The sequence below is a fragment of the Gallus gallus genome, chromosome 30, assembly GCF_016699485.2.
Source record: "Gallus gallus isolate bGalGal1 chromosome 30, bGalGal1.mat.broiler.GRCg7b, whole genome shotgun sequence".
In the NCBI taxonomy this organism is placed as follows: Eukaryota; Metazoa; Chordata; class Aves; order Galliformes; family Phasianidae; genus Gallus; species Gallus gallus.
The window spans coordinates 617,691-638,701 of record NC_052561.1 but is presented as its reverse complement, the minus strand read 5'-3'; the positions used below and the strand labels follow the sequence as shown (position 1 = coordinate 638,701).

Genomic DNA, 21,011 nt, shown 5'->3' with positions numbered 1-21,011 from the left:
CTCCGGCAGCGAAGGGGTTGCGAACGGCGGTGCCAGCGTTGGCACCGGGCGGTGACAGATGGCGGAGGGACGTGGCTGCAGCCGGGCTGACAGATGAGGTGCCACCGCCGCCATCGCCGCGCTGCCGCTGGCACCGAGAAGCCGCCGCGACGGCACTGTCGTGACACCGCCGTCGCGATGCCGCTGTCGCGACACTGCCGTTGGCACCGATAGCCCCGTGCTGGCACCGCGCTGCTGCGCTTTGCCCCCCTCCTCCCCCCGAGCAGCGGGGGGACACCGAGGGGACAAAGCCCCCCCACCCCCCCCGCGCTCCCCTTTATCCCACCGTGGGGGGCGGGGCCCGGGCTTAGGGGGCGGGGCCACCCGCTATGTAGGCGTGGCTAAGGGGGCTAGTGGGCGTGGTTAAGGGGCTCGTGGGCGTGGCTTGGTGGTGGGCGTGGCCACCGCGGCGCTTCCCGGCGGCAAAAGTGCGGCGGGCGCCGAACTTCGGCCAAACTTTCCCCGCTCCGCCGCCCGCCCGGTGCCGGTCCCGGTGCCGGTCCCGGTTCCCTGCCCGCCATGCCCCGCCGCGGCTGATACCGCCGCCATGTACTCCCCGTATTGCCTTACCCAGGTACGGGCTGGGGGAGCGGGGTCGGTACCGGGCGGAGTGGGGTCGGTACCGGGCGGAGCGGGACCGGGACCGGGAGGGCAGTCCGAGGTTGGGGGTTGGCGCCGGTAAAGCGGGGCGGGGATTTGGCTTACGGCTGCGGTGGTTCTAAGCGAGAGATGGGAGCGCTGAGGACCGACCTCGGTACCGGAGGGACGGCGGCGCCGTTCCAGCGCTCGGTACCGGCGGGGACCCCGCAGGTGGCCGCTGCCTCCGGGCCGGTGGGGAGCGCCGGGTCCGTCCCCGTGGGTGGGGGACGCCGGGACACCCCGGGCGGGCGCCGAGTGCCGTTCCTCGGCCGCCGTCCCGTTGCAGCCCCGTTATCTCCGGTCCCGCTCCGCCTCCCGGCGGGGGCTGCGGTCGCTCTTAGGACATCGCATCGCCAACGGGCGGAGCTGCCCGGTGCGGCGGTGTTTTGGATGGGGGGGGGTTGGGATCGTAGCGGGAATTCCGGACTTTTTCAGTGGGGGGGTTGGGGGGGGGGGGGCGGCTCCGTCTCGAGGCGGGAGTGGAGCGAAGGCTGCCCCTATAGCAGAGGAAGGGGCCCATAGGGGACAGTGATGCGCAGCGCTCGAGGGTCCTGCTGCCCCCCCCCTCCCTTCCCCCCCCCCCCAACGAGGGGGGGATGCAGTTTGGATACGACATCACTGCAATGGGGGCTCCTCCAGAACCCCCCCTCCACACTTTCTGAGCCCCCCTTCAGGCTCCTGCAGCCCTCTGCTTCCTGCAGTGCAGTCGGGGCTCCCCCCCTTTGCTCCCCCTCTCTCCCTATGCCCCCCCCCCCCCCTCTTTGCCCTTTTCTCCCGCTTTTCGGGGCGGTTTTGGCGGCCGGTTGTGTCTGGGCGGGCGGCCAGAGGCGCTTCTGGCAGCTTCGGCGCCCGCCCCGCACACGCGTGTGCACGCTCCAAGTGTGCAGCATTGCACATGCGTGTGCCCCTGCCCGCACATGCCAGCGCACGCAGCCGCGCCGCAGCACGCGGGCTCACCTGGGCACGGCCGTTTGCACGGCCGTTTGCTTGCACACCTGTGCACACGCGCGTGCACCGCAGCCCGATCTCACCTTCCCCCCCCCCCCCCCCCTCCCCCCCCACCGTGCTTTGCGGGTGCTGCACGCTCACGTGTGTTTGCACGCGACCGCCGCGCGTTCACGCGTGCTCCTCGTGCACGCACACCTGCACACGCGTGTGCACCCATCATCTCTCCCAGCCCTCTGGCTGTTTTCTGGGCGGTTTTGGGTCCTTTCCATGGCTTTTGGCACGGATTGTGGCGCGCTGAGCAGCTGCTCCCACCAGGCCCTGCTTGTTTGCTGCGGGCACCCCCGGCTCCTCTCCCATCACCGCCCCTCAGTGAACCCACAGCTCTGGGAAGGCGCCCTCGCCACCCCATAGCGCCCCACGTGCTGCTCCTATAGGGCAAACCCGCGCCCTGCCGCGATGCCACGGAGATGGGCAAAGGGTGGTCCCCGCTGTGAGCTGCTTCCTGCCCTCGTGCAATGCAGTACCAGCCCGACCCGCAGCCCCCTATGGAGCGTGAAGCCCACCTCACAGCCCGCTCTATGGGGCGTTCTGCCCATCTCCCAGCATCCTGCAGGCCCTGCAGCAGCCCTCTATGGGGCATCCTGCCTCCCTTGCAGCCCTCGGTAGGGTGAATGAGCGCACGCAGCCGGACCCAACCTGGCAGCACCAAGTGCCCGTGGCCATTTTCTCCCCAAAACACAGGAGGAAATAGCAGCAGCACCCCCATATCCCGACACCCACAGCCCTCCCCCACCGTGCACCGACCCCTCCTGCCCCTGCAGGGCACGGCAGTACTCAGAGCAGAGCAGGGCGTGCACATGTATGTAACGGGGCGGCGTGCACACATATGTAACGGAGCGGCGTGCACACGTATGTAACGGGGCGGCGTGCACACGTGGCAGCTGCGTGCTCTGCGTGTCCCGCAGTGCAGCTCTGAAGCGTGCACTCGCCTCGTGCCCGCATGCAGTGACCACAGGGACCCCCCCAGTACCCATGTGTGCCCCCGACGCTCTGCCACACGCGTGTGCAAGCCCCACGCGTGCCCGTGGCTGATGCAATCGGTGCAGGGAAGGCAGTAGGGAGCCCCCACCCCCCCCCGCCGCCACGTGCGAGGTGCCCAGAGTGGGGTGGGGGGTGGTAACATGCGTGGGCATGGGGCCGGGGGTGCTGCACGCGTGCCGTGCCGTGTGCCAAGCCGTGTCGTCCCCCCCCCGTCCCCCCCCCCCCCCTTGGGCTGTGGGGCATCAATAATAGAGGAGCCCTCGGCCGGGCTTGGAGGGGGGGGGGGGGGGGGGGTCGGGAAGCCCTGAATTATTGATGTGCCACAAAAAGCTTTCTTGGCTGTCGCAGCACCACGGGGCCCCCCCGGCCCGGGCTGGCAGGAGGCCATGGTGGGGGGGGGGGGGGGGGGGCTCCAGGGTCCTGCGGTGCCAAACTGCATCCCCGCATCCCCTCGAGCGGCTCCAGGCCCTCCACGTGGCTGCGGGCGGGCGATGTCCCCGTGTCCCCTCCGTGACCACCTGCAAGCCCCGGACCCCCCCACCCCCACCTCCCCCCCCCCCCCCCTCCCGACCCCATCCCTATGGGCTGCCCGCGCTCCCCCCCAGCCTCGGGGATGGAGCTGGGGAAGGGGTTTGGCAGCCCCGAAGGAAGGGGCCGCGAGCGGGGGGGGATTTTTGGCCGCTTTTTGGGTTATTTTCTCTCCCTGTGAAGCTGAGGGGCCGGGGGGGGGGGGGGGGGGGGGCTGCTGGCAGCGGTGCACGAAGGCGGGCGCAGCCGAGGTGGGGGGGGGGGGGGGTGAGCACAGGGGGGGCGGCGGTGGTTGTTGGGGGAGCTGTGGGGGGGGGGAGCTGCGATTTTTTGGGTCTTTTTTTCCCCTTTCTCGTGCTTTTTTTTTCCCTCGAATTGGATTTTTCTTGTCCCCCCTCCCTGTTTTTTTGGCGGCATCTCCTCCCCCCCCCCCCCCCCCGTCACCCCCCCCACCCCCTTCATCCCCCCCCCCACCCGCCGCAGCCGGGCGCTGGCGCTATGCCGGGTGCTTACAGCTGCGGACTCGGCAACGTGGCTTCGCCCATAGACTGCAGCTCAATGCGGGGGCCGAGCAGCCAATTGCAACCCAGCCGTACCCCCAAAAGGGGAACCCCCCCCTCCCCATCCGCTACGGGGAAGGGACCCCCCCCCTCCCCTCCCCTCCCCAGGTTGCTCCCATCGTTGTCACTGTTAAGGCGGCGGGGCGCGGGCGTGCGGGCGGACCCGGCTTGGGAAGCTCCAGATCCTTCCATAGCATCCGCGGCCACCTGGCACGGCCCCAGAGAGCAGGAGGGGGACACGGAGCTGGGGGTGCTGACCCCCGAATCGATGCTGGATGCTGGGGGGTGGTCGGGGGGGTGGTTATGAAGGGGGGGGGGGGGTCCCAGGCTCGAGGGTTCGGGTCGTTCCGTGCCCCTTTCACGCCGTCCTCGTGGCGGCAGTGAAGGTGGGGACGGCATCGAGGTGGGCAGGATTTGGGATGGATGGATGGGGATGGATGGATGGGGGGGGGGGGTGGAGGTGGCAGGGAGGGGTCCGGCCGATCCCGACCTCACCTGGCGGCTGCTACAGCCCAACTGCTGCCCCCCCCCCCCCCCCCCAAGAGAGCAAAGGGACCCGGCTGCACCCTCTTCGTGCCCCCCCCCTCCCTCCAACGGTGCTGATTTGGAGCCTTTTTTGCGAAGGAAAAACAAAGTAGAAAAGGAGAGGAGGGAGAAAAGGGGCTGGAAAACGTTCCCCCCCCCCTCCCTCAACCCCCCCAGCCCCCCCCCCCACACACAGCCCCCCGCTTTTGGGGTGAAAGCCGTTGGGTTTGGGCTCGGCTCGGCTGCAGCCCCCCCGTAACTCCCGGATTTGTTGGGCTTTTTTTTTTTTTTTATCCCCTTCGCACAGAGGGAATTAATTACGGCCGGGGGGGGGGGGGGGGGGGGGTGAGGGGGGGTTTTGGCTCCGAGCGCTGCGCGGGGATTTGAGGGCAGAATTGGAGCTTTTGGGCCGTTCCGCACCGCCGCGCGCTGGGGCCGCTCCGGGGTTGGGGAAAGCAGCCAAAATCCGGGCTTTTCCCCCCCCCAAAAAAAGGGCGTGGGACCATTTATGGGGGGGGGGGGGGGAACCCCGCGTCCTCGAGCGACCCCCCCCAAAAAAAGTGCGGGGTCTTCCCCCCCCCCCCCGTCCCCGCGTGGCTTTGGCTCCGCGCGCGGAGTTTCCCGGGGTCCGCCCGGTCCCGTCCCGCACCGCCCCCCCCCCGCCCCGCGTCCCGTCCCCGAACTCCGCGATCCGCCCCCCCCGCCCCGAACTGCCCCCCCCCCCCCTCCCCGCACCCCTCACCGGTCCCTCCCCCCCCGGCTCAGCCAATAGGGCCGCCGCTCCCCCCGCGCGCTGCGTTCCCATTGGCCGACGCCGCGCCGGTCCCGGTGCCAAAAGGGGCCGCGGCGGCTCCGCGCGCTCCGCGCCCGGCGGCGGTGCGGGGCTGCGGTGGGGCTCTCCGGTGCGTGCGGCTCCGAGCCCCGTGCCCGGCCCCCACACCCCCCCCCCCAATTCACCCTCCCCCGGGTCGGTGCCCGGCAGCCCCCGACTCTCCCTTTCCCTCCGGTAACCGGGGACCCTCCGGTGCCCGCCCCGTTCCTCCGTTAACTTCTTATTTTCGGTGGTCAGCCCTCCCGCCCCGCCCCGCCCCACCCCGGGCCGTTCTGCCCCTCCCCGTCCCCGGTTATTGTCCCTCACCCTCCCGGTTCTGCCCCGCCGGGGCCCGACTGGCAGCTGCCCACAGCCGGGATGCGCCGCAATGGTACGGATGGGGACAGGGATGGTGGCACCGGGGACGGGGACCGGGTGCTGGTGGCACTGGGAGCACGGACACGGTATGGGAATGGTGGACCTGGTGATGGGAGCTGGGGGGACAGGGGGGTGGGAATAGGGATCGGCAGGGCTGGGAACGGGGACGGCGAGCGGCGGGGATGGGGACGGTGATCGCACAGCACCAGCGAAATGGAGATGGTGGCAGGGGGTGCTGAGCGGGGATGGGAGCGAGGTGGGGGCTGAGCGGCTCGGGGGTGTCCCCGTGCCCCCCCAGGGCAGGGCTGATGCCTCCGGCAGGGCTGGGCACGAGGCCTGAGCAGGGAGCTGCGCCGTCCCCAGCGCGTCCCCGGGGCTGGGGATGCCGCGGGGCTGCGGGGCCATCCCAGGTGCTGGGAGGAGCGGCTGGAAGCGTTCACCTTCCTAACCCCTCTCTCCCCTCAGGATGAGTTCCATCCCTTCATCGAGGCGTTGCTGCCCCACGTCCGGGCCTTCTCTTACACCTGGTTCAACCTGCAAGCCCGCAAGCGTAAGTACTTCAAGAAGCACGAGAAGAGGATGTCCAAGGAGGAGGAACGCGCCGTCAAGGACGAGCTGCTGGGCGAGAAGCCCGAGGTCAAACAGAAATGGGCCTCGCGCCTCCTGGCCAAGCTGCGCAAGGACATCCGGCCCGAGTGCCGCGAGGACTTCGTGCTCTCCGTCACCGGCAAGAAGGCGCCGTGCTGCGTCCTCTCCAACCCCGACCAGAAGGGGAAGATCCGCCGCATCGACTGCCTGCGTCAGGCCGACAAGGTGTGGAGGCTGGACCTGGTGATGGTCATCCTGTTCAAGGGGGTCCCTTTGGAGAGCACCGACGGCGAGCGCCTGGCCAAGGCCCCGCAGTGCGCCAGCCCCGGGCTCTGCGTGCAGCCCCATCACATCGGCGTCACCATCAAGGAGCTCGATCTCTACCTGGCCTTCTTTGTGCAGGCGCCTGGTGAGTTGGGGGGGGGAGGAGGGGTGGGAGGGGGGCGTCGCGGGGGCCGGTGGGGCTGCCGCACCGGGAGCCCCACCTGGGAGCCTGGTTGGGCCGCAGGTAGCCGGCGGCGGCCCGCCGTGTGCCGGCAGCTCCCGCTTCCGTCCCTTTTCCCCTCCTTGAGTGCTCGGTGATGGCCGTGCCGACGCCACGAGGCCTCGGGGGCAGCCACGGTGGCCTAAGGGGGGGTCTCCTGGCCTCGCAGCCCCCTCCCTGTGCCCGCACAGAGCTGGCCCCCCGCGCTCCTCCTCACACAAAGCGGCGCCGTGTGCCAAAGTGCAGCGTGCCGAGCCGTGCCAGAGCGGGCATGGGGCTGTGCCGTGCACCAGTGTGACAGTGTGAGGTGTGTGCCGTGCACCAGGCTGTGCCGCCGCGCTCTGCACCGTGCCGGGCTCTTGTGTTCAGCTGCTCCGTGCGCCGTGCGCTCGCCTCCGCTCCGTGCTGCGCACCGTACTGAGCTCGGTCCCTCGTGCACCAATCCGGGCCGTGCACCGTGTCCAACCGAGCACTGCTTTGCACTGCCGTGGGCTGAGCGCCGTGCCCTGAGCTGAGCCGTGCCAGAGCTGCGTGCCACGCAGGTGCCTTTGTCTGTGCTGGGGTGCAGGCGTGCAGCAGGGCTGTGTGCGTGCAGGGGGGCACACGGGCACAGCCCCCACGCGTGTGCATGCGTGGCAGGAGCGTGCTGCTCTCCCTCCTTGCCTGGACACCTGTATCCTGCTGCCTGGGAGGAGGAGGAGGAGGAGGAGGAGGGGCGGGGGGGGGGGGGAGGAAAGGGGAAGGGAGGGGGGGGGGGTCAGAATTTGGGGGCCGGAATGAATGATTTGGGGTCACTCTTGGTGCTTCACGCTGCCTTCTCCTGCGCTTCGAGAGGGGGATGTGGGCGGTTTGTGCCCCACCCCCCTGTGCAGGGCTTCCCCCCCACCGTGCCCGAATCTACTCACCGAAGTGGGGCTTGGCCCTGGGCTGGGATCCCTGCGGCCCCCCCCCCACACCCCCACCCCTCCTGGGCAAGGCCAGGGAGAGCTGAAAGCCCCGAAAGCTCCGCTCCTGCCCAGCGCCGCCAAAATGGCCCCGGTTGGCACCGTGCCCCCGTGCGCTGCATGAGGCCCTGTGCACAGCCATGGCCTCCCCCTCCCCCGGAACCCCCCCCTCACCCCCCACCCCTCTATTCTCCCCCCTCCTTTGCTGGGGGCCCTTTGGCTCCTGCAGGCCCGGGGGGGGGCTCGGTGCCAACCCCCTCCCCATGTAAGATGGCGGCTCCTGTTGGCACCCGAAACGCTCTGCGGCACCGCAGCTCCGTGGCCGGGACCCCTGCCGTGTGATGGGAGCCCCCCCCCTAAGCCACGCAGCGGGCCCGCACCCCAAATAACACCCCTGTACCACAGTGCCCCCCCCCCCCCAAGCCATGGTGCCCCCCCGCCCCCCCCCCTCCCTACCTGCCCACCCCCAGGACTCCCAGATTCTGGCAGCCCAGCACCTTGGAGAACTGGGCACATGCCTGCCCCCCCCCCCCCGTCCCCCCCCCAACGAGGGGCTCCAGGCTCACACTGACGGGGGTCCAAATGTTGCAGGGCCCTATAGCAGGCCGGGGGATGGGGAGGTGAATGTGGTTCTGGGGGTGCAGGTGGACTCACAGCTCCTGGGGGTTGGGGGTCTCTGCACGAGTGCTGTGTGCGCAGACACTGCTGTGCTCCCCCCCCCCCACCATCCCCCCCAGTGCAGCTGAGTCTGAGGGACGCAGGTGTGCATGGGGGGCAGAGGGGGGGGGCAATCCCTCTGAGGGGGCCTGGGGTGCAGCTGCCCCACAGCACCTGGACCCCATGCTGGGGATGGGGAGCCCTGGAGGGGACGCTGGGACCCACGGAGGCTGTGGGGTGGGGGGGGGGGGGGTGGAGGGGGGGGCATCGCTGAGGCCAGGGGATGGGGACACAGCTGTGTGTGTGCGGCACGCGCCCGCCACGTGTCCCCTTGCACAGAGGTCACAACCTGGCGGGCACCCTGCTGACCTCTGACCCCATGGGGGATGTGGCTGAAGGGGCGGGAGGGGGGGGGGGGGGGTCTTGTCCTCCTGCCTTCCCCCTTCTGTTTGGGACCCTGGCATCTGGGATAGGGTGGGATTGAAGCGGGGGAAGGGGGGAGGGGGGGGCCGAGAGCTTGGAGCTGGGGGGGGGGGATCCCATAATGGTGGGGGGGTGGGGGGACCCTGGTGTGCAAGGGGGGACACCCTACTGTGGGGGTGGAGGTGCAGGGGGGGGGGGGGACCCGACTCCCCCGCCCAGCACAGACAATGGCCGCTTTGTTGGCGCTGCCCGCTGGCGGGGGGCCAGCACATTCCTGGCCCCCAGCCCAGCCCCACAGTGGCCTCCAGCCCCCCCCCACCCCCCAGCCTGGCCCAGCCCCTGCCAGCCCCACAGCTCTGCCTGGCTTCCTGAGCACCCCCTATCTGCTGCGTCCCCCATCGGCAGCCTGAGGGGTTCCCAGGCTCTTGGGGAGTAGAGGGGGGGGGGCACCTTTGCGGGGGGGCAAATGCTGGGGTGCTGTATGTATGGGAGGTCCCTGGGGTGGGGGAGAGGCGCAGGTGAGGTCGCAGTGGATGTTCACCTCAGGTGACCCCACGGGAACGTGGCTGGTGGGGGGCGTGGATGTCACACGGGGGTGTCACAGCTGTCTGGGGGTGGCACATAGGGACAGCGGGGGCCTGAGGGAGGCGGGGGGGGTCCGGTGAGGGGGTGTGGATCTGACCTTTCTCTCCTACAGACTCCGGACAATCCGACAGCTCCAACCCCCAGGGCGATGCAGACATCAAACCTCTGCCCAACGGTGAGTGGCGATGCCACCCCCCTCTCCCCCCCCCCCAGTTCCTTCCGTCTCCCCCCTCCCCAGCGTCCCCACCCCATGTCCCAACGTTTCCCTTTTCCTGTCCTCAGGGCACCTGAGCTTCCAGGATTGCTTCGTGACGTCGGGCGTCTGGAACGTGACCGAGCTGGTGAGGGTGTCCCAGAGTAAGTAGGAACGTGATGGGGGCCACAGGGTGGGGGGGGGGGGGGGACGGGACGTCATCAACGGGCGTGGGATGATGGAGGGGGGTGAGAGGGAAGTGGGGATGGAGGGGTGGCACAAGAAGGCCCCCATGTGGGACCTGTGCCCCCCTCCCTCCCTTTCCATCCGCCATGCACGTTGTCCCCAAGTCTCCCCATGTCCCCCCAGCCCCTGTGGCTACGGCGTCAGGCCCCAACTTCTCGCTGGCTGACCTGGAGAGCCCGGGGGGCTACTACAACATCAGCCCCGTCACCCTCGGCCGCCGGCCTCTGGGGCCCCCCACCGCCAGGTACCCCTGGAACCCCCCTTCCCCCCCAAAACCCCCATAGGATGCTCGTAACCCCCCCCCAGAGCCCCCCAGCACCACCCCTGGGACCCTCATAACCTCCCCCATGGCCCCCAGTACTCACCCAAGATCCCCATAACCCCTCCATAGCCTCCAGCACAGCCCCATCCAGGCCCCCCATTAACTCCACAACGACCCCTATAACCCGCTCAGCTCCACCCCTCACTCAGTGACACCCCATAATTCTCCCCTGTCCCTTGAACAGCCCCCCCCCAACTCCCACACACATCCCCATTATCCCCACACATCCCAGTGTTTCTATGCCCCCACTCGGTCAGCGGATGACCTTACTATGGGCACTGGGTGTCACCCACCCCTTGTCCCGGGGGGGGGAGGGAGGGGGGGAGGTGACAGCCTTTGTCCCATGGGGGTGACACTGCTGTCCCTGCAGCGGCCCAAAGCGTCCCAAGGCGCTGGACGAGGGGGACCTGGAGGGCCCTGGGGATGACGTCTTCTATCCTGGGCCAGGACGGTCCCCGGCCCCCGGCAGCAGCCAAGGGCCCTGGGGGGGGGACGTGGACACCAGTGAGTGATGTGTGGGGATGCCGGGGAAATATGGGGGGGAAAGGAGGGGGTACGGAGGAGGGGGTATGAAGGAGAGGGAGGGGAGTTGGGGGGGGAAGGGAGTATGGGGGGGAGGGAGTGGGGGAGGGAGTATGGAGGGGGGAGAGGGAGTATGGGGGGGTTGGGCTGCAAGGTGGGGAAGGTTTGGGGGGGGTCCTCCATGCAGGAGCCCAAGGAGAGGTGGTGGGGTGGTGATCGTTGCCAGGAAGGGGCCCAAAGGGAAAGGCTGTGCCATGGGGGGGCCCGAAAGGAGGCGCCATCACACAGGAGGGGGAGGGGGGGGGGGTGCAGTTGGCGGGGGTTGTATCCCAGGGAGGTGTGGACGCTGCCGGGGTCCGGAGCAGCCCCTCACAGCCCCCCCCCCCCCCCCCCAGGCCCAGCCACGCTGAAGAAGTCGGGGAAGTTGGATTTCTGCAGCGCTCTGTCAGGGCACGCTGCCAGCCCCCGCATGGCCTTCGGCCACCACCCGCTGCCCGTCCTGGCCGGCGTCCGCCCCGGTGAGCCCCCGGGACCCCCCCCCACCCACAGCCCCCCCCCTCCGTCCCCCTCCCCCCCCCCCCTCCCCACCCTCCCAACGTCGTCACATTCCTCCCCCCCCCCTGGGACCCCCGCGCGGGGTCGGGGAGGGGTGGGGTTGGAGGAGTCCCTCGGGTGGGAGCGGTTTGGAGGTGATGGGGGGCCCTGAGCACTGAGGGTCCCCGCAGGCAGCCCGCGGGCCACAGCCTCGGCGCTGCACTTCCCGTCGGGCTCCCTCCTGCCCCAGTCGGGGCCGTACTTCGCCCACCCCACCATCCGCTACCACCACGGGCAGGACTCGCTCAAGGACTTCGTGCAGTTCGTCTGCGCCGACGGCGCCGCGCAGGGCCCCCAGGTGGGCGGGGCGACGGGGGGGGCGGGGCCACTGTATGCAAATCGGGGGAGGTGGGGGGGGCGCGGTCGGTATGCAAATGAGAGCGTTCCGGATGCGAAGCCGCGCGGGGAGGGGCGGGGACTGTATGCAAAACAGGTGGGCGTGGCCGGCAGGTAAACGGTGGGCGAGGAGGTGCGGTCGGGCCGCGAAGGGGGCGGGGCTCGACGCGTCGGAGGCGGGGCCTGTATGCAAATGAGCACACGGAGGCGGAGCTTCTCGGGGAAAGGTGCCGGGAGGCGGCAGCTCGTATTGAAACGAGGCAGGAAGGAGGTGGGGCGACGCAGGGAGCGCGCAGCTGTGAGCACGTGGGTCCCCAGCAGCCTTGCTGGCTGCAGCGATGGGGACAGCTCTTCCCCCCCCCCTCCCACCCCCAACAGCAAGGTCCCCCTCCCCATTGGGTTCAGGGGGACCCCGTGCCACATGCAGCGGCCCCCCCCCCCCGGATGCCACCCCGTGTCCCTGGTGCCGCCCTTTTTGTCCCTGTGTGCCACCCCCCCCCCCCAGGCATGCTGGGTGCCCGTCACCGTGTTCTCGTTGCAGCCATGTGGGGCGCAGGGCCGGGTTGGGGGGTCTGCAGGGGCTCCCCTGGCCCGGCCCTTGCCCCTGCCCCCCGCCGGAGCCCAAAGCCCCCAACGCCCCCCAGGGCGGAGCGCCCGCAGCACCCCGTAAGTCCCGGCACCAGCGTCCCCACTGCACCCCACTGCGCCCCACTGCACCCGCAGCCGGGATCCGGGCCATGGGGATGGGGCAGGGCAGGGATAGGTAAGGGGACGGGGGTGGAGGGGTGTTGGGGAATGGGAGGCAGCGATAGGGTATGATGGAGGATAGGATGCAAGGTGGGGAGTGTAGGGGGGAACGGGGTGAGGAGGGGGTGCAGGAGGGTGATGGGATGTAAGGAATGGGGGCTGTGGGGTGAATGGGGGGCCGTGGGCTGAGTGAAAGTGCGGGGCTGGGGGCAAAGATGGGGCACGAGGGAGGCAACAGTGGGGCAGCGGGTGTGAGCAGCAATGGGGCCGGGGGGGGACTTATGGGATTCAGGCGGGGGGGGTTATGAGGTGCAGGAGGGCACTTAGGGGGCACAGGAGGGCGGTTATGGGGCATGGGGTCGCAGGGGAGCAGTTGTAGGGCGCTGGGGGAGGCTATAAAGGCACGGTAGGGGGGGTGCAAGGATGCCGCAGTGGAGTGCAGTGGGGTGCAGGTGCCGGGCAGGGACCCCCCCCGGGTGCCGGTGACACGAGTGGCAGCGGTGAGCTGGCAGTGGCACAAGGCAGACTCAGGGCAGCACCGGTGACACGGGTGGCACCATGGTGACCCCGGGGATGGCGGATGGGGGGGGAGGGGGGGGCAGGGGGGACAGGAGGTGACAGGGGTGGTGGTGGCCCCCCCCCTGGCCCGGCTGCCCGTGCTTCATCACCTCCTCTCCATCCTCATCGCCATCCCTGGGCACGTCCCCCCCCCACCCCCCCCGCCACGCCCCTCCCCCCATCGCCAGTGTTATTTTCTTCCATTATTCCTCTTTTTTTTGCCCTATTGCCAGAAGTTGTGGGGTTTTTTGGGGGGGGGGGGGTGGTACCGACATAGGTAAGTACCAACGTTGGGTCGTGGGAGGAGGAAAGGGGGGGGGGGGGGGGTTCATACACCGTTCCCCCCCCCCCCCCCTCACCCCTCTGTCCCCACAGCATTCACAGCGCCCGGCGCCGCCGCTGCCCCCCGCTTTGTCGGCCTCGGACCCCGCGACAGCAACTTTCTGAGCCTGCCCCAGCAGCAGGTATGGAACCCCCCATACACACAGCCCCACAACCCCCCCTGCAGCCCCACAACCCCCCCAGGACCTTTCTGGCCATTCCTTCAGGAGATCCCGAGGGCCGCTGCCTGCCCCCCCCCCCTCCCCCCCCCAATCAGTCTTTGCTAATTGGGGTCCTTAATGAGGCCTAGGCCTTCATCCCCATCAGCAGCCACAGTTTGGTTGCCGTGGGCAACAAGCCATGACGTCACTGCCGGCCTAGGGAACAATGGGGGGCGTGGCCTGGCGTCACCATAGCAACGCCCCGCCCTCACACTGCGGCCCACCCCCCCCACCCCCCCCCCCTTGGTGGGGCCCCTATTGGCCCCCGGACGCCCGTGGCACGACGCCCGATTGGCTGCCTGCCCCGCGGCGCTGACGGCTGATTGGCTGGCAGCAGAGGAGGTGATAGCGCCGGCCCCGAGCCAATGGGAAGGGGGGGCTGCGGGAGGGGCGGCGCCCGATTGGCTGGCAGCTGGCGGCACTTGGCAGGCTTCGGGCGCTGCGGCGGGATGGCGCGAGCTGATTGGCCGAGCGTGATGGTGCGGTGGCGGAGCGGCCAATGGGAGGTGGTGGCGGTGGGTGGGGTTTGGAGCGGGCACGTGGGGGATGCGTGGGGGTGGGGGGGGGTCCCGGTGGTGACGCCCCCCCCCCACCTCCCCCAGTCGTGGTTCCTCTGACGGTTCCTGGCCGAAAACATGGAAGAACAACAAAAAAAAGACAAAAAAAAGCTGCACTCGCCCCCCCTCCTCCCCCCCCCCCCAAAAAAGGCTGCCCCCCCCCCCCCCAAACCGTCCAACACTCCCCCTCTCTATTTCCCCCCCCCCCCCGCCGGACGTGGACGAGGCTTCAGCCTCTCCGAATCACCCCCCCCCCCCCCCGGCAAGGACAGGGTTAACCCGGGGACACCCCCCCCCTCCCCCCCCCCACACACACAGGAGGGGTTTGGGCCCCCCCCGTTTTCATTTGGAGGGGGGGGGGAGGGTGGGGTTATGTGTGAGCCCCCACCAGCCACGCCCAGGCGCATCACGTGACCCCCCCGCGTGCGTCACGTGACATGCGTGTGGGCCCCCCCCCCCCCCCTCTGCCGCCCCCCCCTTTCCCCCACACGTGTGTGCCCCCACCACCAGCACCGCCCCCCCCCATTGCACACGCGTGTGCCCCCCCTTGCTGCAGGACAGCGAGAGGGGCCAGGGCCCCCCCCCTTTCTCCCCTCTGCCCTTCCCCCCCCCCTCCCCCCCTCCGCCCCCCCATTTTTTTAATTAAGTGCAATTACCCCCGGGCAAGGCCCCCCCCTTCCCCCCCCCCCCACCACACAAACAATTTTGGGGTCAAACTCCCACACTTTGGGGTCAAACCCCGCCCCCCGCCCGGGTTTAGGGTCAAACCCCCCCAGGTTGGGTCAGCCTCCTCCCCCCCCCCCCCCCAGTGAAAGCCCCCCCTCCCCTTTGTGGGGTCCAACCTCTCATTTTAGGGTCACCCCCCCCCCCATTTTAGGCCTCCCTCCCTTTATTGGGGGGAGCTGCCCCCACTTTGCCCCCCCCCCACTGTTCTGCGTTTGGGGTCACCAGGCTGGGTTGGGGGGCGGGGGGGGGGGGGGGTGACAGTGTGTGTGGGGGGGGTCAATGTGGGGGCATTCCGCTCATTTTTGGGTCTTTCCCACCCCTTTGGCTCATTGCTGGGGGGGGATGGGGAGGTTAGGAGTGAGGGGGGGGGGCTCATTTTTGGGGGGGGGCTCCGAGGGACCAAACCTGCTCCTGCCCCCCCCTCCCCCCAAACCCCCCCCGTGTGCCTTTCCCCACAGTCTGGTGATGCCCCCCCCACCCCAGACAAGCAGTTTTTGCCCCTCCCGCATTTTTGGGACCCCCCCCCCCACCGTCCCCCCACCAGCAGTGCCCCCAACCCCCCCCCCCCCCCCACAATTTTTGGGGTCCTCCCTATCTTGGGGTCCCCCACCAGGAGACCCCCACCAGCATTGGGGCCCCCAACATTTGGGGACTGTCCCTCCCCCCCCCCCCCCCCAACCCTCCCCACCAGCAATGTGCCCCCCCCGGTTTAGCCCCCCCTCCCCCCCCCCCTCCCCAACTTTGGGGGATCCCCATTTTTGGGACACTCCCTCCATCCCCCCCCCCCCGCAGCCCTGTGGGAGGGGCTGTGATATTTTGGGGGGGGTGGTCGCTTTTTGCCCCTCCCCCCCCCCCCCCCCCCACATCGGCGTTGCACATTTAGGGACCCCCAAACCTCCCCCCCCCCCCCCCCCCCCCCCGGTCCTGCACGTGGCAATGACGTCATCATTTCCCCTTTGGATTGGATCAGCCCTTCCTCAGCCCCCCCCCCCCCCCCAAAACGCGCCGCCCCCCCACTCCCCGCCCCCCCCCCCCCCCCCCTCCGAGAGCGAAAAGGAGGAAAAAATCCGCGGAAAAGGGGCAAAAACACACAAAAAAATGGAAATAAAGTGTTGTACCCGACCGAAATGCAGCCCTCGGTTTGGGGGGGGGGTTTTGCGGGGGGGGGGTTTGCGGGGGGGGGGGGGGGCTGTGATGCGGTCCCCATGGCAACGGCGTGATGGGGGTACAGCGAGAGGGCTTATAGGGCGGGGGGGGTCCTGCGGGGAAGGGGGGGGGGAATGTGTGTGAGGGTCTTAATGGGGGGGCTGTGTTGTCCAGAGGGGTCCCAAGGGGGGGGGGGGAGGGGGGGGGTCGTGGGTGAAAGTCCACGGAGCTCCTGGTTGGGGTCGCGGGGGGGGCTGAGGGGGGGGGGGGGGGGGGTCAGCGTTCCCCTCCAACCACCGTCCGTTCCCATCCCGGTGGGGGGGGGGGCAGAACTGAGTGCAGCGCAGCCCCCGCCCCGCGGCCAAAGGGCAGCGCGCCCCAGGCGGAGTGGGGGGGGGGGCGGGGGGGGCACCGCGTGGCCGTGTCGTGTCCCCCCCCCCCCCAGCAGGGTGCATCTCGGGGATTTCCGCCCTCCCCCCTCGTTGTCCCCATTGCTCCCCTCCGCGAGGCCATCAGGTGACGGCGGGGGGGGGGGGGGGGGGGTGGTGACCCGGGGGGGGGGGATGGTGACCCCACTTCCCCTTTTGTCGCCATAAAGGCGCGTGGAGCCGCGCGGGGGGGGGCAGAGCGGCGCTGCGGAGCGCCGGGCCGGGAATCTCCCACCGGGACCCCCGGAGGGTCAGCGCGTTGTGTGCCCCCCCCACCCCGACGCCCCCCACCCCCTCCTCAACCCCGACTCTCCCCCCCCCCCCCCCACGCTAAAGATGCTGCTGCTGCTGCTGGCGGTGACGGCGGCGGCGGCGGTCGGGGCCGGGCCGGGGAAGGCGGTGCAGTTTTTGGCCGTGGGTGATTGGGGGGGGGTCCCCGAACCCCCTTTCGTCACCCCCCGGGAAGCGGCCACGGCGGCGGCCATGGGCCGGGCGGCCGCCGAGAGAGGCGCCGATTTCGTGCTGGCTTTGGGCGATAACTTCTACTACGACGGGGTGCGGGATGAGTGGGACCCCCGCTTCCAGGTACGGGGGGGGCTGCGGGATGGATTTGGGGGGGGGGGGGGCTCTGGAGAGCGGTGTCAGCAACTCTATAGGAAGGGGGGATCTTTAGGGGGTGGCGGTCCGCTGAACGGGGGGGGCGAAGTCCCTATGGGGCGCGGAGGGGGGGGGGTTGGGGGGGGCATCCCCATAATCTGCGCTGAGCGCTGCGGTGTGTCTGGGAGGGGCGCGGTGGGGGGGTGACGGCGACCCCGGGGCTGCTCGGCTCCCGCTGAGCTCAGGGTCGGGGGCATCACCGCACCCCCCCCCCCCCCCCCCCAGGAGACCTTCGAGCGCGCGTTCGCAGCGCCGGAGCTGCGCGCTCTGCCGTGGTTCGTGCTGGCCGGAAACCACGACCACCACGGCAACGTGAGCGCGCAGCTCGCATACAGCCGACACTCCGAGCGGTGGTGAGGGGGGGCGGGGCGGGGAGGGGTGGGAGGGGGTGGGGGGGGGGTGGGTCCCAGCACAGCCACCCACCCACGTCCCCTCCCATGGGTGTCCCCAGGGTGATCCCAAAGCCCTCAGGTGCCCCACGGGTGTCCCCTCAGGTGTCCCCAGGATGTTCCCTCACGCCCTCTGGGTGTCCCCACATGTCCCATGGGTGTCCCCAGGGCGTCCTCTCAGATGTCCCATGGGTGTCCCCACACGCCCTCTGGGCGTCCCCTCACATGTCCCATGGGTGTCCCCTCAGGTGCCCCCAGGGTGTCCCATGGGTGTCCCCACACGTCCCATGGGTGTCCCCTCAGGTGCCGCCAGGGTGTCCCCAGGGTGTCCCCAAGGTGTCCCCAAGGTGTCCCCACATGTCCTCTGGGTGTCCCCTCACATGTTCCATGGGTGTCCCCTCAGGTGCCCCCAGAGTGTCCCCAAGGTGTCCCCTCAGGTGTCCCCAGGGTGTCCCCTCAGGTGTCCCATGGGCATTCCCAAGATGTCCCCACACACCCTCTGGGTGTCCCCACACGTCCCATGGGTGTCCCCTCAGGTGTCCCATGGGTGTCCCCAGGATGTTCCCACACATCCCCAGGGTGTCCCCAAGGTGTCCCCACACGCCCTCTGGGTGTCCCCTCACATGTCCCATGGGTGTCCCCTCAGCTGCCCCCAGGGCATCCCCAAGATGTCCCCACACGCCCCACGGGCGTCCCCAGGATGCTCCCACACATCCCCAGGGTGTCCCATGGGTACCCCCGGGGTGCCCCCCCCCCCATCCTCAAGCATCCCCCGCACCCCCGCAGGCGCTTCCCGCACTACTACTACAGCCTCCGCCTGCACGTGCCGGGCACCAACGCCACGGCGCGGCTGCTGGTGTTGGACACCGTGCTGCTGTGCGGGGCCACCGACGACTTCGGGGTGGGGGCGACCCCTCGGGGACCCCCGGACGCCGCCGCAGCGGAGGCTCAGCTCTCCTGGCTGCAGCGCCGCCTGGCGGCCGCCCGGCACGACCGATACGTGCTGGTGGCCGGTCACTACCCGGTGTGGTCGGTGGCCGAGCACGGCCCGACGCAGTGCCTGCTGCGGCTCCTGCGGCCGCTGCTGCGACGGCACCGGGTCACCGCGTACCTCTGCGGCCACGACCACAACCTGCAGGTGAGCCCCCGGGCTGGGGGGAGGGACTCGGGGGGTGGGGGGGGGGGTCCTCTGTTTGACTGACCCCCCCCCCCCCCCCCCCCCACCTCACATACGCGTTTTGGGGTCAAACTCCACCCTCGTCCCACGTTTGGAGATCACACGCGCCGAATTCGGGCCGGCCCTCCCCCGCCCTTTTGGGGCGGCTCCTCCCCGTCTGAGGCCCCTCCTTTTGGGGGACATCCACGTGGGGTCCGACCTCTCACTTTAGGGTCAAACCCTCCCGATTTGGAGGCCCTACCACTTTTGGGTCCCCCCTCAACGCACTGCTTTGGCGTCCCATTGGGCTTACAGGGGCGGCTCCCATTACGGGCTGGGATGGAGCGGAGCAGGCAGAAATCGGAGGGCATTTTGCTCATTTTCAGAGCTTTCTCCGCACTGATTTCGGGGGGGGGGGGTACAGAAGGGGGGGGGAGGGATGGGGACAGACCAGGAGAGGGGATGGGGGGGTGGTTCAAACCCTCCTGATTTGGAGGCCCTCCACTTTTGGGTCCCCTCTCAATGCACTCAATCTCACGGGGAGAAGGGGGGGGGGGGGGGGTGTTTCGTGGCACCCCCCCCAGTTTTGGGGCGCTGCAGAGTGACAGCTGTCCACAACCCCCCCCCCCCAACACACACACACCCATCCGCAGTTCCTGCACGAGGACGGGGTGGGCTACGTGGTGAGCGGAGCCGGGAACTTCATGGAGGCCTCGCAGACCCACAGAGCAGCCGTACCCCCCGGCGCCGCCCGCTTCTTCTATGGGGCTCCGGAGTCCCCCGGGGGTTTCGCCCACCTCCGCCTCGACGCCGATGCCGCCACCATCACCTTCCTGGAGGCCAACGGGAGAGTTCTGTACCGCGTGGCGCTGCCGCCCCGTGACCTCTGACCCCCCACGTGACCTTTGACCCCCGTGACCTCTGACCTCGCGACCGGAAGCCCCCGGCGGGTGCCGGGGAGGAACCCGTTGGGCTCAACCCGAAGTCCGCGGTGAGGCCTCGGGCTGCCCCGAGGCCCGGCGCTGAAGCCCTCCGTAGTCACGGAGACCGTATTACTGAGGCTGCCGCGGCCGCCGCCGCCGCCCACCGGTCAATAAAGGCCTTCAGATGGAGGCGCCGTTGCAGCAGTCGCAAAATTCGCCCCGTTTCGCCCCAATTCGGGGGGGCCCAAAACGCCGCCACAGCTCCGCCCCGCGCGGGGGGCGGCGGCCGACGCGGACCGCCCTCAGCGCCGAGGACTTCCCGCCCCACCGCCGGTTGGACGCGAGGGCCGTCCGTCACGGGAAGCCGTCCAATGAGCGCGGGGATCTGGCGGAAGTGGGGAGGCGGGGTTAAGGAGCGGCTTCCGGTCGGCGCGGCAGAAGTGGCGGCTGCCGGGGGGCGAAGAACGGCTGTCGGGGCGGCGGCGGCGGCGGTTCCGGGGCTCCTGAAGCAGAGGTGCGGGCGCGGCCGTTCCGGAGCGGCGGCCGATTGAAGGCGTCGTCCCTCCGCTTCTCGGGCCCGCTCCCCCCCGCTTCGTGCCGTGTTTGGGGGACCCGCCGCGCTTATTCCCGCTGTTCGTCGTTGTCCGCCCCCCTCCCCTCACGCCCCCACCCCCCCCCCCCCACCCGGCCATGGGGCGCCGCAAGTCCAAGCGGAAGCCGCCCCCCAAGAAGAAGGTGACGGGCACGCTGGAGACGCAGTTCACGTGTCCGTTCTGCAACCACGAGAAGTCCTGCGACGTGAAGATGTGAGCGGGGCGGGGGGGGGAGGGGGGCGCGGGGCGGCATTTCGGGGGTCCCTCCTCACCCAGCACCCCGTTACCCCCCCCCACCGTCATCCCCCCCCCCCCTTTTTGCAGGGACCGTGCCCGCAATACGGGCGTTATCTCCTGCACCGTCTGCCTGGAGGAGTTCCAGACGCCCATCACCTGTATCCTTCACACGGACACCCCCCTCCCCCCCAATACACCCCCCCCCCTTTCCTCCGTTAGAGCCTTAACCCCCCCCGCCCCGAGATCTGTCGGAGCCCGTGGATGTCTACAGTGATTGGATCGACGCCTGTGAAGCTGCCAACCAATAGCAGCAGGGCCTCCCCGGCCCCCCCCCCCCCATCCGTGTTAGTTGGGGAGGGGTGGGTGGGTGCACAGCTGCCACGCCCCCCCCACCCTAAACGTGTGTTTTTATCATTATTACACGTTTGCTTTGCTTTTTCTTCATTTTATCTTCCTGTTTTGCCCGGGGGTGGGGGGGCAGCAGCTCGGGCCAGGGATGGAACCCCCAGCCATGCGTTGGGTTCTGGCCCAGCCCCGTCTCCCGGGGGGGGGGGCACAAATAAACGCCCTCACAGGGCAGCACCGCTGCTGGTGGGGTCTGTGGTCGCTGGCAGCAATGGGGTGGGTTCCCCCTTTGCACCCCTTCTGTGCCGCCGTTGGTGCCCCCATCCCCGCGTCCCGTAACTCCCTCCGTGCCTTCACGTCCCCTCCGTCCCCTTTGCTTTCCCGCTGCCCACCCCCCCGCCTTGCTCTCCTATCCCCTTTGCTATCCTCTCGTCCCCACCCCGTGCCTTGTCTGTCTCATCTCACCTCCATGCCACAGCGTCCCACTGCCCCCCCCCCCCCGTACCCCCCACCATTCCCCGGCCCAGCGGAAGCAGTGGGTTTGCGTGTGGGTTTTATTGTGCCTCGGTGGCTTCACATGTGTGGGGCAGCGGCGGGGCCAGGCCAGGACCCCCCAGCTCAAGGTTCCCTGCTCCGGGGCCCCC

The 21,011-nt window shown here is 69.8% G+C and overlaps 3 protein-coding genes across 4 annotated transcripts; all 3 read left to right on the top strand.

The window, feature by feature from the left end:
- Positions 1–415: 415 nt before the first annotated feature.
- NFIX (nuclear factor I X) lies at positions 416–13,866 on the top strand. Of its 2 annotated transcripts, none has more exons than NM_205270.2 (10): positions 416–613; positions 5,935–6,466; positions 9,263–9,325; positions 9,433–9,507; positions 9,713–9,833; positions 10,282–10,415; positions 10,829–10,951; positions 11,177–11,325; positions 13,044–13,132; positions 13,813–13,866. In NM_205270.2, the coding sequence occupies exons 1-9, from the start codon at positions 587–589 to the stop codon at positions 13,113–13,115; spliced, it is 1,296 nt and encodes a 431-aa protein (NP_990601.2). In that variant the 5' UTR covers positions 416–586; the 3' UTR covers positions 13,116–13,132; positions 13,813–13,866. The 2 variants fall into 2 exon arrangements, with proteins under 2 accessions (NP_990601.2, NP_001384326.1); NM_001397397.1 differs by having other exon boundaries at positions 11,159–11,325.
- A 2,397-nt stretch (positions 13,867–16,263) lies between these two features.
- On the top strand, positions 16,264–19,381 carry ACP5 (acid phosphatase 5, tartrate resistant). The gene is made up of 5 exons (XM_046904768.1): positions 16,264–16,317; positions 16,404–16,652; positions 16,950–17,077; positions 17,900–18,251; positions 18,923–19,381. The coding sequence occupies exons 2-5, from the start codon at positions 16,404–16,406 to the stop codon at positions 19,157–19,159; spliced, it is 966 nt and encodes a 321-aa protein (XP_046760724.1). The 5' UTR covers positions 16,264–16,317; the 3' UTR covers positions 19,160–19,381.
- Positions 19,382–19,628: 247 nt separating this feature from the next.
- ELOF1 (elongation factor 1 homolog) lies at positions 19,629–20,466 on the top strand. Its single transcript, XM_015302698.4, has 3 exons — positions 19,629–19,998; positions 20,110–20,180; positions 20,266–20,466. Exons 1-3 carry the CDS (start codon positions 19,883–19,885, stop codon positions 20,328–20,330), a joined length of 252 nt encoding a protein of 83 aa, XP_015158184.1. The 5' UTR covers positions 19,629–19,882; the 3' UTR covers positions 20,331–20,466.
- Positions 20,467–21,011: the final 545 nt, after the last annotated feature.